This window comes from Podarcis gaigeae (assembly GCF_964106915.1).
Source record: "Podarcis gaigeae genome assembly, chromosome: 13".
Taxonomy (NCBI): domain Eukaryota; kingdom Metazoa; phylum Chordata; class Lepidosauria; order Squamata; family Lacertidae; genus Podarcis; species Podarcis gaigeae.
Window position 1 is genome coordinate 34,581,246 of NC_139689.1, and position 15,749 is coordinate 34,596,994.

General features: G+C 43.4%; 1 protein-coding gene across 4 annotated transcripts in view; it reads right to left on the minus strand.

Annotated features, from left to right (window-relative positions):
• Positions 1 to 4,682: 4,682 nt before the first annotated feature.
• Positions 4,683 to 15,749, minus strand: part of HOXB9 (homeobox B9) — a 37,845-nt gene continuing 26,778 nt past the window's right edge. The window contains exons 1-3 of one of the 4 annotated variants that reach the window (XM_083709841.1): positions 8,782 to 9,723; positions 7,041 to 7,139; positions 4,683 to 5,165 (exon numbers count right to left, since the gene is read on the minus strand). In XM_083709841.1, coding sequence (XP_083565967.1) covers positions 4,930 to 5,165; positions 7,041 to 7,139; positions 8,782 to 9,295 — 849 coding nt within the window. In that variant the 5' untranslated portion in view covers positions 9,296 to 9,723 and the 3' untranslated portion in view covers positions 4,683 to 4,929. Of the gene's footprint in view, positions 5,166 to 7,040; positions 7,140 to 8,781; positions 9,729 to 15,749 lie in introns of those variants that run through there. The other 3 variants (XM_083709840.1, XM_083709843.1, XM_083709842.1) reach the window with 3 other exon arrangements.

A 15,749-nucleotide genomic window follows, 5' to 3' on the forward strand; every position in this document is an offset into this window, starting at 1 on the left:
CCAATAATAAGGGAAGGTGGGAGATGAAGATTTGGTGTGTGTGTGTGTGTGTGTGCGCGCGCTTTTATGGATCTCTTTTTTCTTTTTCTGTCTCTCCCCCTTTGTGTGCGTTTTAAAGTGTTGTTGCACACGATAAATCATTTCTAAAATCCTAAGATCCCGTGTATATTTGTGATTGCGAAGAATAACTCAACCCCACCCAGCCCTACCTCAAGCTTTGCTATATAGCAGTAGCTACTTCCCAGCCGGTCGTTTTCAGAGCAATAAAAGACAGGGGCTGGGATTCCGCTTTTGGGAAGGAAAAAAAAAATCCACCATTGTTTCAAAACCCGAGACTAAACAATTGAAGTATTCTGGTCTGGATGGGGGAAAGCTCGGGTTGTAAATAGATTAAAAAGAGTGGAGAAAGGCTTTCTAAACCCAGACGTCTCGCCAGAACTTTGGGGTGTGTGTGTATATATATATTGGTGTGTGTTTGTGTGTGTTTGTTGTGAGTTTATGATCCAGGATGCTGGCAGCTTGGAAGTGATAAGAAGCGCCACACAAAGGGCGAAGCGATCCAGAACGCTGGATTTTCACAGAATTCACAAGAGGGGGATAAATTATGTAGACTTTTCTCTTTCTTTCTTTCTTTCTTTCTTTCTTTCTTTCTTTCTTTCTTTCTTTCTTTCTTTCTTTCTTTCTTTCTTTCTTTCCCTCTCTCTCTTCCTAAAAACATTATTTTTATTATTATTTAAAAAGTGCCCCCAATATCTGGGTAAACAAGGCACAAACGTCTGTCTACTTCTTCCATCCCCCTCACCTCCTCTCTCTCTCAAGACATTCTAGTAATTTAGGAGCTTCTGAAAGTTTTCTACTCTTGTTTGCTTTACAGTTGCTTAGTTCCTTAACCTTCAGAAATTTATACCCTATAAAGTTTTATGGCGGTCATATTCTTTTATTGCAGCCCTACCGCGCAGACTTTTCTTCTCTCGCTCTCTTTTATGACAAGCCCCGCTCCCACTTCTATTCCACTTAGATCCAGCGATCATTTCCCCCTTCTCTTTCCAGAGCTTGAATTTTTTTAAAAAAAATATTTTTCCAAAAAATAAAATAAGAAATCATCACCATGATCAAAACAGAGCGTTTATTTTTATTTTTGACATCAGCCAACTTTACTTTTCAAGGTTTGTGTTATAAGAAAACCGTGGTTGGTTTGTTTCTGGCCTCATTATTTTGATTTTTTTTTGGTCGTGGGTAATTGAAAAACACTATTAAAAACAGCACATGGATATCCCTTTCCCAGTTGGTAATGGTTCTAATTGAAATATGTAGGACAAGTCACTTTGGGGAAGGATCATTACATGAAAGCTTATTGGCCGTGCGAATGAGTTGTAAGGCAAGATATGTTTATCAGAGCTGCATTATATTTCTTTTTTTTTCTATTTCTTTTTAACTCCAAAGTAAGTTGGAGGATCCTGGATCTACTTCTTCCCAGCCCTGAAAAAGAACCTTCGCCTCACCATCATTGGATTGCATGTAGAAGCCTCTCAAATTGTAATGTGTAAACATAATATTAACTCACTCACATACTCCCCCCCCTTTCCCTCATTCACCCAGCCATCCATCCATTCATTCATCCGTCCGTCCATTCTTTTTCTTGGCTTTAAAAAAGTAATAATAACGACTCTTTTCGCCACAAATGGAAAGACGGAGAACCGCTTTATTTCTGTTTTGCTGAATGGGTTTATAGATGCAACCGATTTCACACGGGAAGAAAACAGAAACGCGCCGAAATTGAATCATTATCAGCTTTTCTTAGTGACGTAAAAAAAAGGGGGAGCCACTGACCAAACGAAAACAAAACAATACAAAACTATCTTTATAACACACCCTTAATAGCCAGTAAAGAAAACAAACAAACGAACACAGTTGCAAATATTCTGAAGTTCTAGAAGAAGCAGTATAACACAATGAGATATAGGTAGGGGGGGTCTCCCTTCTCTAAAATCGGTTTTTATTTTGAGGCATTAAACAGCTGTGGAAAATACATTTTGAACCGATGGAACAGAAGAAACAACAGAAGGTTTTTCCAAACATTTTCTCTCACTCTTAAGAACAGAGTTTCCTCTAACGAAATCAGCTAGTTTTATTTATTTATTTTAAAATTTTAATTCTGTTTATTAATCCATGCTTTAGCAAAAATGCGGTTTTAAAAAACTTCTCTTGTCTTCACTAATAAGGTCTAGGAATGAGCCTATGGCTAAAATGAGTGAATATGCTAATACATTTATAGAGAAGGCTTTCTTTACAAAATGTGAATGTTAGCGCTGAAAGGGGGTTCAGGGCGATTTTGAAAGATGCTCTCCGCGTCCTGTCGGGTTTCAGATTCACTTAGTGCAGCAGCGAGTTAAAAAACTGAAACAGACAAAACCGCAGAATTCTACCCAACCCCAGCTGGCTCAAAATACACTCCAGTGATGAGAATACTATCTAAAACAAAACAAAACACCTCCGATTTTATACTTAGTAGGAGGGGGTTGGAATTAGGACGCTTCCTTGGAAATTCCATTAGGGAACTGGTTTTATAAGACAAGGTGAAGTTTGACTAATTTAAGCCACTGGGACCCTCTAAAGTTTAACCTTTATAAAAAGGAATTCGCTTATAGTTTGCCTCGTCGAATATCACTCCTGCAAGCTCCCCACCCTCCAATAACTTATACAGGACGGGAGGATTCTAAGAGAAAGTGATAGGACCCCCCCCAAAAAAAACCCCCTCTTATTTTAAAAATGCAGCTTTTATTTTCTTTGACGCTGAACTAAAAACCCTAAAAGGATTCTTTCCTTCCCGCCTCAGGAAAAGCCTGCAAACCAGGCCACGCCGTGTCGAAAGATTAAAATATGCCTATCAAATCTCTAAAGCACAACTGCTTATCAGCAGGCAAAAATGTTATAAAAGTCCTATATAATATTCTATGAAATTAGATTTCTCTGCTGGGACTGTTTTGTCTCGAAACATTCCGAAAGACAGACATTAATTTCTTCTCTCTCTCCCCACCTAATTTCCCATCCCCTTTGTTTTTCTAGGAAAACTTTTCCACCACATAAAGGTGTCCTTTCTAGAAGTGGTAAATCAAAACGGGGGTGGGGGGGTCGTACGAAGGCTTGAAGCGGGTGGGGGGGGCGTGTTTCTATATGTATATTTTTCGCCAGCTCTGGAACTAACAGGTACAGACCCCATTTTTATATTCCTAAAAGCCACAGAAAACAAGCGGAACGTTCACAAAAGCACAACCACGAACACATCCCCCCCCTCTATGAAAACAAACAAAAGAACGAAAATCCGTACGCGCCGCAAAACCACCTTGTACTAAAGTTACTCACCTACCTACTTCCCCTTCCCAAGTCCTACCAAAGATGGACAGGAGACGGGTGGGGATAAAACTATTTTAAACACATGGGGAAACAGAACCCCATGTGGGGCGATTTCAAAGGGAGTGGGGTAGGACCCCAGCAGAGATTTCAGATATGGTCACCCCCTTTTTCCGAGTATGAAATGGGAGTCCTTTCTTTGTCCCCTTTTTGTAAACAGTGAGGATGTCTATCTGTGGGGCAGTTCCCACCCCAAATGCCATAGCGACCTTTTTATGCCACTCAAGAGTTCTTTCTCATGTGAACATGAAAGATGGATTTATATATGTCTTCCAGGAGCAATGGGGTATAAGGGAAAACATCCCTTGAAACATTCAAGTATCAAAACTTCTCAGCAGAAGTCTGGATGAAGGAGAAAGAGAGGGTGGATGGGCGAGTGGGGCGAAAGGAAGACCCAGGGACCCCCATCCCACACTTGGTCCTTGAACGGTTTCACGGAAATTCATTTTCACTGCAAATGATAAAGAATCGAGCACAGGTGGGAACAGCCTTCCCTTCACTTTTGCAAAGCCAGCGTGCGCCACTTCCCCAAAACTCAACACGGCTCGTCTCTTTAAAAGTTAAAAACAAACTTCGTGGGAAAGGAGAAGCACAACGCGGTGGTGGCTGTGGGGAAGTTCTCCTGCGCAAGGAAGGGGAGGCCTCGCAAAAGCCCTGCGCCCTGTTTGGCTTCGGGATGGTTCCCTTGCACCCTTGATTAGGCGGTGGGCTTCATTTGTGAAAATGGCATCCCTGTCTCAGTAATAAACCTCTCTCCTGCCCCATTTGAATATATGTGAAGGAAGGGGGGTGCGGGTTCCCTGCGCAATGGGACTTCTTCTGACCCTCAAGAAATGGAGGCGAAGTCCTCGAAAAGTTGATGAGTTTAACTGGTTCCCTTCATTTGATATTCCTTATCGGATTCGCTTTTTGCTCCGTGGAGAGCGATGTGGCCATCTCCTCTCCATAGGAAAAGGAATATAAGATGGGGGAAGGTATTGAGAGGCAAAATTCCCCCGGTCCCAGGACTCTCCACTGTTGCCGTGGAACTCCTCCGTTCATTTCTAAGCAGTTTGCCCAGAGGAACCCCAGGTTGGAAGGTACCTTGTGTTCGGGACAGAGCACTTGTCAGATGTAGATGCTTATTTTCATTGGAGGGACCAGCTGAGGGGCTCTATAAGGACTATCCGAAAGAACGACTTATGTGCATAGATGGGACCCTCTCAGTTATCTCGGTAGAAGGAACACATGCACCCAAAGGGGAAACAAACAAACAAACATGTGCCCCAAACTGGCGTTACCTCGTCAATAATCTTTAACAGTGAGAAAGACTCAACGGGATGAAAACAGGTGCATTCCTCTTATGGGCACCCTTTGCATGCAAACCACGGTGGTCTGTTCGGGTTTGGCGTGGTTTCGTTGCTATCTGAAGCACCGCTGGGAAGTCAGTGCCCATAAATATACAGCATATAAGTTTCGAGACGGGGCCAAAATTGGGGGTGAGAAGAGGGAGGGGTGTGGAAAGGGAGAAGGGAAGCATCATTCTTTCCCTTGCTCCTTGTTCATTTTCTTCATCTTCATCCTTCGGTTCTGAAACCAGATTTTGACTTGTCTCTCGCTCAGGTTGAGGAGCCTGGCCACTTCGTGTCTACGGTCCCTGGTGAGGTACATATTGAACAGAAACTCCTTCTCCAGTTCCAAGGTCTGGTACTTGGTGTAGGGGCATCGTTTCTTCCGGGAAGAGCGAGCGTGCAACCAGTTGGCTGCAGGGTTACCTGGAAGAGAAAGACAGCGAGGAGGCCCCGTCAGACAAGCGCCACAGGAATCCACAGAGACACACAACCCACACACACACACACCGCTTCCTCAGAAGAAGGGACTCTTGGTCAACTTTTGAACTGGGAGAAGATGAGCACCCACGTAAGAGGGGCACCCCTCAAGTACATTACAGGTTATAAATGAAAGCCACCTTTGAAAAGCAACAAGCGAACAGTTGTAGAAAGAATGCCTCCTAATATTTGAACATTTATGTGCAAGGTTGGATATATGTCTGGGGCAGAAACTGATGCTAAAAAGGGAAAGTTAATGGAGCCTTTTTCTGACACTGGAAGGTGGTTAAGAGACTATAGCAAATGATGCAGCTATTGGTTGAATGGAAAGGAAGGAAGGATGAAATATATTTACACACACACAGAGTTTCCATCTGTTTCTCTATATATAGATAGATGGGAGATTATGGATGGAAGGAAGGAAGGAAGGAAGGGTCTATTGTCAGATGAACACTATGAGAAGATGTCATAGTATTCTACAGTACTCTTTATTTCCTGCGCATCTTTGGAGGATCGTGGCGCGCAGATTGCCTTCCTAGCGAAGTGTCATATATACAAATTGATTCATATAAAACTATGCATAATTTAGCACTCCCCCCTCCTCTTCTGCTTTTTTATAATTTACTTTTAAAAAAAGAAGACCTGTGACACCCTAGCTACCCCTGCCAGCGGGTAAACCAATTGCTTGTTGTTGCCTGCATGTGTTGTCCGGAAAGAGGTGTTTACATCACGGTCCTCCTAAGCACCGCAAAAGACTCTGGAGAAGCACAGGGTGACAATGAAGACAGGCCACAATTCACCAGGAAGCTATCCTGCGCAAGACACATACTAGGACCTGCCCAGCGGACTGTGCATGGCTCCCAGTGTTTGGGGGGGTTATTTATTTATTTAGCCCGAACAGTAATTCAGGAAACAACTTCATGAGGGTTAGGATCCCTCTTTCTGCGTAAGGAGATAGGAACGCACACCCACACCCACGCAGAGAGAGAGCGAGAATATATTTATATTGTAATAGGTCTATTCAAGATTAAAGAAACCTCGTTGTGACGGAATATTTGACAAAAGAAACCTAGAATACATTTGAGCTGCGCCGGCTGGTCAGTACTGAAACTCTTGTTGATAATCAAACGGGGAGTTTTATAGTCCAAAGCCAAACTTCTGTCTTACTTAGGGATCGTTTTAAGTGGTGCAGGAGGTGCACCGATGCCATTTCCTTGCAAGTTACAAAATGAAATGCATTCGGAGTTGTTTTTTAAACCAGGTTTAGCTCCCCCCGTCTTACAAATCCGAGCAGCCGATTCCACAACAGAAGTGACTGGCTCTAATAGGCAGAATTAAATATTAAAGAGGCATGCTGTTAATAATTAATACAGCTACCTATCTTTTAATGGCATTTGGATGAAATCTCCACCAATGGCCCTCCTTTTAGTGGTGTGTGTGTGTGTATGCATGTGCGTGATTTCTTGGCATTTCAAGGAAACATGACGTCTGCCACAGGAAAACAAGTTTATCTTTCATTTCACACTATTCCCCAAACAGGAAACAAACAAAAAAGAAAAGAAAAGAGAAATGTTCGCTTGGCACGCTACTCTCCCACCATCCCACACACAACCCAAAATGGCACACATTTATATATACACAAATTAGACCTTCTCGAAGAGTGTGGATTCTCAAAAGCGCAATGCTTTCCGAATGGGAAAGAAGGGCATGGCAAGTGTCAGACATTAACTTCTGCTTCTGCCACGGACTTTTCCTCCTTCTTCCTTCCCTCCATCTTCTTCTTCTTTTTATAGCATTCTCTCCATATCAGACCAAACATACCTTCTAAGCTAGATTGCACAGGACGCCCTTGGGCAGCCTGGGCCTCTGGAATCGAGCAGGGTTCTTGGGTAAGATTTTTATCTATCTTCAGTCCCGGGGCTGGGGAGAAAGATGGGGGTGGGGAGGAGGGTAAAGGGGGGCACATAAGCTTTTTTTTTTTAAGCACCCTTCTACTTCTTCTCTACCGTTCTCTTCAGCCGCTGATCCAGATATCCTGCCAGCGTCCCAAAAAACACAGTACACAAAAAACTCCCTTATTCGCCCCCCTCCCACTGTGCAAGGCTGAGTGAAATGCGACGAAGACGTACAGAACTGCCCCAATAGCCAAATGCCCCTTCAAAATTCTCGCTGTTTCACCCACCAACTCCGCCGGACTGGGAACTTACATTTTTAAAATAATAATAATAATAATAATAATAATAATAAAGCATTAAAAAAATAAAAATAAAAATCAGTTGAGAAAAGATAGTGACAAATCGATAAATTGCATTCCACCCCCCCCCCGGCCCCCGCAAGAATCCCAGAGAGCCATCGCCTCGGATGAATGACTTGCGCTGAGATTTTAAACCATCTAAGTCATACTTTCCCCACCAACCAAAATACTGAATCGAGCTCTTCGGCTGTTTGAAACGTCTCACACAGGGGGAAAGGCGGTGGAGACAGCCTTCAGAGCATCCTCTTTCTTTACCTTGAAGAATACGTAAGAGGCAAAGATGATTCCTATTATATTTTATTGTACCTCCATCCCTCGCCAAACTCTTTTCGCTATATATATATATTTTTCCGCGTAGGGGTGGGGTGGTGGAGCAGGAAAGGGAGATAATAGCCACCACCCACCACCAGGTTGCAAAATGAAGCACACGATTAAGTTTAAGAGTTTGCCAGTCTGTTCCCCTTTAGGAAATAAAAGACCCAATTAAGCTCGTTCCCCATTTTACTGTTTTGTTGAGGGGGGGGCGGAGAGGGCGGCGGCTTTGGGCTCTGAAATATTCATACGCATGTCGGGTGCATTTCATAAACAAACAACAATCAACAATCAGGAAGAGAGAGAGTGACAGAAGAAAGCGCGGCGGAGGGAACCGGGGGTCTTTCAAGGTAAACAAGGGCACAGAGTAACAAAGCCCCCTCCTCACTCCTCCACGTGAACTTCTTTCGGCCCCCTTTAAAAACAAAACAAATATCTTTTCCCAGGTCTCTCCCCCCTCCCCCATCCAAAGATCCACGATAGTCCTACTCAGAGTAGACCCATTGGAAATAATGGACATGAATGACGGGCGTCCATTCATTTTCATGGCCCTGCTTTGAGTATAACTTAGATGGATAAAAACCGCAGAGACAGACACACACACACGCCGATCTTTCCCGGTTCACTTTCCCCCGCTGCTCATTTTCCTATATAGCCAAGACAAACATTGTGACTTGCCCTTCTTCAAACCACTGGGAAAGGAAAATCGAATCTCATTTCCCCCTTTTGCCTGATATTCCATTGACTTAAAAATAAATACATATCGCAATAAGCAGCAGATAAATCTTTGCCACCCCCACCCCCTCCAATGCTAGAACAGCGCTAGTGGGATTTTTTTTGGGGGGGGGTGGCGTAGTAGGGCTGGGGGAAGGGAGAGATTTCTCTTTTAAGACCTGGTTATATATTTTTTTTAAGCTTCCCTCGCCCATTGTGCCGTTTTATGACACCCCCTCTTAGGTTTTTATGCTGTTCACTTCCTCACTTTTTATAACTTACTTTGATCTGGCCTGCTTTTGTCCTCGCTTCCTTCGCAAACTTTATTGTCCTCGAAGCTGGGCCTTTGATTGGAAGCGATCCCTTCCCTTCCAGCAGAAGTTTCTAAATGGTACTCCTGTGTCCCCTGTTTACGGATCTCCCCGGGGTGTCCCAGCAGCGGCTCTGTTTTAACTGGTCCCTGCCCGGCTGCTATGCTCTCTGCTCGGGGCACGGGGTCCAGCCAGCTCCGTAGATACCTGCTCTCGGAGGTAGGGACGTTTTGATGCTGGATGTAAGGATGGTAGACCGAAGGAAGGGTAGCAGCCGTGTGTGGCGTCAGTGGCGTCCAGGAAGCGCTGAAAACGGAGGATTTGGGCTGGAAACTACAAGAGGGGAACTCGAGGTGTTCACTGTGGCTAGTTTGTCTGGAGTTTGAATACTGCCCGGAAGAGAATTTGGCGGCGGGAGAGTCTTCGCTGTCATGACTTATAATGGAGTCGACATAATAATTGCTAAGAGTTCCAGAAATGGACATTCTTGGACATCATACGAGCCCCACGGTTCAGTGAAGGGGAAAAAGCAAGCAAGCAATAATAAAAAAAAGAGAGAAAGAGGAGTAGATCTGTAGTTAAGCAGGCTCTATAAGTATTAGGGTATATAGAGGGGAAGCATTTAAAAAAATTAAAAAAAGAAGGGGGGGAAAGAAAAAAGAAAGAAACCACAGGCGACACTCTGCCTTTAACCCCCTTTTCTCCTCCAGCATCAACTTCCTAGCCAAGAAAAAGTACAGTCGGGACTGCCGGGTTGGGAGCTTCCAGCAAAATGATTGGTCAAACTTTTTTCGTCAGGCTGATAAAGCGTCAGGGCAGGCGTAAATCAATCCTAGCGGAGGGGGTTGCGCTGGGCTGTCAAACCGCCCTCTGCATTCCATATCAAGGATGGATTGTGTTATGTTGATGCAATGTTGCAAAACGTCGGGAGTTCAGAAAGCGCGAAACGTACAGTGCAAACGCGGGTGGGGAGGGGAGGAGGTGGCGTGGGGTGGGGGTTAATAGATTCCCCCCTCCTCTCTCTCTCTCTCTCTCTCTCTCTCTCTCTCTCTCAAATCCCCTTCTGAAACATGAAAGAAAAATGCTGTGTTTTGCCCTCTCTTTGCCTTCACTAACACTCTTCTGGGGGAAATTCTCTCTTTCCGTGCACCGCCCCCCCCCCGCGCGTCCTCCACCCCCCCTCCACATCTATAAACTGTGTAATTCTAGACTCTGCTCATTCTCCTTCGAGGTACCCGTGTTGTTCAGCTGAGGGAGGGCAATATAAATTGCGCTGGCTTTCCTCTAAAGTTTTCTAAAAGAGGGAGGTGATACCTTTCGCGAGGGTTACAATGGAGGGCTTTGAGATGTATGTACGGGAGATGGCGATGATCGTTATGGGTGGATTGTGGATTGGAAGTAAAATATCAGTAGACTCTCTCTCTCTTTTTTTTTTTTGTATCGGATGACTTCCTGATCTTGTTGCCTGCCTTTCCCTGGTTAAACGTAACTGTCAAGGGTGTGTATAGAGTAATGTCTGTGTGCATTATATATTAAACACTGCCGTGTGTGTATTATGTATGCCTCAATGTGTGTGGGGGGGTATACACGGGTGTGCATCTGCATATGCAATGTGCATGCCTGAGTGAAATCTGTCTCCTGTAAGTGAAGCCCAAAGCATATGATAAGCTTATAATTAAAAAAAAACCAAGTCTCGCCACATATGCATATGTGTATAGACAGATATCTCTCTCTCTTTCTCTCTCTCTCCATATATGTGGTATGCATGTATATAGACACACATATAGGTTTAAATGTTTTGTTCATCTATATGAGTGCATTTCAAGATTCAGATAAACAGATCGATGATCTATAGGGTCTCTACTGCAATAGCCCGGTTTGTTTTGAAAGCAACGGAGGGGGGGGGGAGAGGCTGAGTTGCATCGCTGAAATCAACACACTCCTCTCTCTCTCTCTCTCTCTCTCTCTCTCTCCCTTCCCTCCCCGCCATATACACGCACTTTAATTTTACTACCCTTGTAAAATGTCCAATCCGGTACTGATCCTCTTTGTTTCCTTACAGAAGGCGTTAGACTTGAGACGGTTAAATAGTTGAATAAAACTTACATTAGCTTTCTCTGATTTTTATAGCCTTGAATTTACTGCCTGTGGAAAAGGAGGGTGTTTAGGGGGGGAGCCCAAGGGGTGTCTTGAACATATCAGCGCACGTCTCCCTCCATCCCCTCTTCCTTCTCAACCTTTTTGATGCTCCAGATCCAATCCAGTTAAGCAGAAGCCTTGTATGTTTCAATCAATGATCCCACTACAACATCTCACAGCGTATTTGCTCCGGAGCAGTTATGTCCAAGCCAACCGCTGTGGCGTGTAGGCTGACAACCCAGACCCTAAGTATATTCATGTGAGAGTTTATGTCCACTTATCTCAGTGGGATTTACTTCCAAGTAAGTAGATTTAGAGCCGTAGGGCGTGCCCAATAGGCCTAAAATTACTAAAATATCCCAACGAGCTTCGGCTTAACAGTCTTGCAGATCGAGCTGTCTGTCTCTGTCAAGGATCTCACACAATGCCCTATCGTAAATTCGTCTTTTGCAACGCGGTGGGTTCAGTTTTCCTTCTAGCAGAGCAGGAAGTGTTCGACAGAGGTTTTAACTGGACACAGTCCCACAACCTTTCCGGCACTAGAGAGAGACAGAGAGGGTGAAAAAGACCCTGAGTTCTCACACCAAGGGTTGTCCAACACCCTTGGTCCAAAATGCAGCACGGAATAATTGTTCAGTACTGGTGCAGGCGAAAGGTACATTCTGCGAGGACAGAAGGGCTTCGATTAAGCGGTTGCTCTCCTTGAGAGAACCACTCATCCTTACAGAGAATAATGCTGGGCCATGAAGAAAATTAGCCCAAGATCAGCAACAACGTCACGTCCAAAAGAAGGCTGTCATTTTCCTCAAGTAATATTCTCAAAAGGATGGAGATGATGTGTGTATGTGTGTTGCACACCAAGGTGCTGTGTTGGTAGGTAGCAGATCAGATCTGAGATGGAGGAAGGATCGTATCGAGAGACAAAAATGAATAGGAAGAGATTGAAGGAAAGACAAGACAGAAAGACTGGTACAGGTTTTTAAAAATAATTAAAAGAAGCCAGAGAACGAGAAAGAGAATGCAATATAAATAATACTTATTTGGAAGTAAGTTCCTTTGGGACCAATGAAACCTACTTCAGAGTAAAATATGTTTAGTGTTGTGATAGAGGCAGGGAGTCAAAAAGGAAACAGAAAAGATAGTTGACTTGGTGCACATGCATTCAGGGGCATAGATAGAGGATTAGACAGACTAAAGTTCTTTTGCGCTTGAAGGTTTCAAAAAACACCTGAAACCAATATCTAGATCACTGCCTGCATCACATCTACCTCGAGATTCTCTTTCCTCTGGGAGGAAAGAAAGAAAGAAATGTTACAGCCGGATGCTATGCGTGTTTATTCAGCAGTAAGTAGTAGCAAGTTCCATGGGATTTACCTCCAAGAGAGTCTGCAGCCTTAAGCACCCCAAGTCAAACTTAAAACGTTTTTTGGACTATTGGTTTCAGTCGGAGAGTTAAACTTCAGTGGGAGTGCCTCACACTCCCACTGAAACTGGGGGAGCCTTCAAATGTGTTTAACGTTGTCTGGATCATGCTCTCACGATTTGGCAGCCATAGTATGTAAAATGAATCGTGGTGGCATTTGGGGTAAGTTGTGTGGTCACTTGCAGAATTATTATGGCCTTCAATGAGATCCGAATTCAGTTTGCTTTTACCTAGAACTATAGGCTTTTCCTGTAACACTGCATCACTGCTTGGTGTCATTACTTTGAATCTCTAGAGCAATATTGGGGGGGGGGGGGGAATCACAACACAAAAATAATTCCTTAAATCAACCTCTTGTTTAATTTTCCTAATTTCATATATATGTATTCAAGACTTAGAGACGCCCACCCCCTTTCGGGATGAAAAAGGCCCCCAGTATAATTACAACTGGAAATCAAGCATGCGTTCTGTTTTATGGTATTCCAGAAATTACTGGGTTGTTGTTTTTTAATCATTCTGTTTTGGGGCCGCTCTCTAGATTTTAGAGCGAAAGAAAAATGTAAGAGAGATGATTTAAAGGCATTGTGGAAAGGGAAAGGCCGGCTTGTTGACTGACGGGGCGGTTTAGACAAGCAATGGATAAACAGACATTTTTTAGCTGTTCTTGGGGAAGGGGTTAAAAAATTAAATAGCGATGAAATTTACTGAACATTAATTGAAAGGAAACACCTGTTCGGTGTTTTGCAAGATAAATTGTCCATGTTTTACCTGTAATAAATATATTATTGGAAAATCCTCAGGCACCTCCTATAAATAATTATGAGGCATGTCAGCAGCCGAGTATATAATTTTCTTGAGTATATAAATTCATACCAAAATGACTTCAGGAGAGTTACCCTGAAGTAGAACCCAGGGCTTTGAGGGATTCCCCAGCGAAGTAAACCACACAAGAAGACCTGCAAAAGTCATTTGCCTTCTCATCCACTGAAGTTTTATCCAGGGATGCATTAATTTTCATTTCTTCTCCTTTTAAAAAAATATGCACTGCCATGCAGGTCAACTCCTCGCGTTCTCTTGCGGGAGGCTAAATACCAGGTCCATTTGGATATATCGGAGGGAGGCAATTATTTTGCCTGGTTTGGGGATATTATTTCCTTAAATATTATTATTTTTGTTGAAAATTAAATACCAAACGGAGATGCATGCATGCTCGGAAAACAGTTAAGCAAAAGGGAAAGAGTTTCCCCCAACCCTCAATATTCCTAAAGGGCAATTTACTAATAACACAACAGGGACTTCAACAAGATTACAGCTATGAGATAGCGGTCACCAGATAGACCTCCAAACTTCCCAGTCATCAACCCATTTAAACTGGAGTACCTGGAGTTATATCAATGGGACTTTATAGCTCCAAATGCTTGGGTTTGGGGTCGTAGTACGGATATGTTCTGGTTTGTGGACTGGATGGAGTACGTTAGACAAATACCGTTAGCTCAGGTAGTAGATTTCAAAGATAAAACGAGATTCTGTTCCATTAATTGCTTAAATGGCTTTAAAGACCTGTGATATATCTACAAAATAAATGGAACGTCTATAGCCAACCAGCTAAACGGGCTTCTTCCATTATTATTTTTATTATTAAAGTAGACTGCAGTGGACTGCTCAAAAACATCTTCATTGCTTTCGACTAGTGGGGGGGGGGGGGAGTCCAAAGAACATTTCTTATGGAAATTTATTGCCAAATCGCACGTTCACACGCTAACCTTCGGTTTGATGTTTTGCATGCTGAAAACAATTCCTTTTGGAGAGAGAGAAAAATCCAGTAAATTTATTTAATGTGCAGCAGACGTAACTCTTTTAAAACGAAGTGTTTCCCTCTCACAATTTTATCTTCTGGATGAATGATAAAATCTCTGGGGTCCAAATTTTGTGTGAGTCCTATTTCACCGGGAAAAGTGTTTCAGGGGGTAGGCTTGGATCCCTATAGCTTTCGGGGGGAAGTGAGAGGAATGACAAATAGCAAGTAGCCTTTTCTTTTTAAAAAAGATTGCAAGCTTCCACAGGCAGCACCAGAGGGAGAGCTAGGGCGGTAAGACACCCTACCCAGATAAGCAGGGCCCCCTCACCTGTCTCCTCTCTCTCTCTCTATCTCTAGTTTAAGGACCTAATATGTGGGGCAAAGCTGGTCCCCCTGCACAGGAACTTTGCCAGTAGGTCAACAGTCTTCGAACAGAATAGACTCATTGACTGCTATCCAGCTTTGGAAAACTTTTGGTTCGAGAGGTCCATCTTCAGGCTTCTAGAGTGGGTCCCACAAATAGTTTCATCAACTTTAAAGCTATTTCAGTACCGCAGACGCTGAGCAAGATGACTTCTAAAAGCCTTAGAAGGGCAGCTCTTTTGAAATCGGATACAGGATTAAGCCCAAATGACTTTAATTGAAACGAACACTTTGGCCAACAGCATTTGATATCAAGTTAAGCCCCTCTGATTACAATGGATGTGGCTTTCAAGTGAGTGAGTTTAGGCTGTAATCCTAAAGCCAACACCCAAATCCTACTGAGTAGTCTGATTGGTTAGCCAAGGGCTACTTTGGAGGGGCTGGGAGCTGAATCGTGAGCCCTAGTGGATTTCCAGTGGAAAAGGTTTTGAACAGAGGCGATAGCTTCGTTCAAGGCGAGGGTGTCCTTGAAGACTCAATGAAATCTTACTTTCAAGAAAACGTGTATACAGGGGTCTGTTTAACACTGACCTCCTAAGAGCATTTATTTAGTAGAAAGTTTCATTCATTTCTCTTTCTTTATTCAGAAGCAGAGGTGCTTAAGTTAGAGAGGCGTGGGTCAAGCCAGAGAATCCCACGTTGTGGATCGAACTGTTTTAAAGGGCGAATGGTGGTATATTTTATGAGTCTACCTCGTGGTAGCCTCAAATACGCCTCTCAGGATTCCTCCAACTCCTAACATTTGCTGTTGTTAATTTACAACTCAAGAACATCGCACACACTTTTATTTCTATTAAAAAAACACACACATCAGAACCCCCAAGACCAGGGCACAGAAAACAAACTTGGACAGCCTGTTACAGGTTATGAAAGAAACTTTAGTTCTGAGGGTGGGGAGGGGGGCGAGATGGCCGGGGAGAGTCCTGCATTTGAAAACTTTATTTTGTTTAAAATCAAATATGTTTTTGTAACCTTTATGGGGCAAAAAAGAAAAAAAGAAAAGAAACAAGAAGAAATCTACCTTTCTCCATTTCCTGTGCTAACCCAGGGTTATGAATGCTACCGTTTGGAGTTTTTTTAAAGAGTTTTTCTCTCTCCCCCCACCCACTTTTAAGTAAGTGGAGGAAAGGAGGGAGGGGAGAGTGAGAAAATTCCT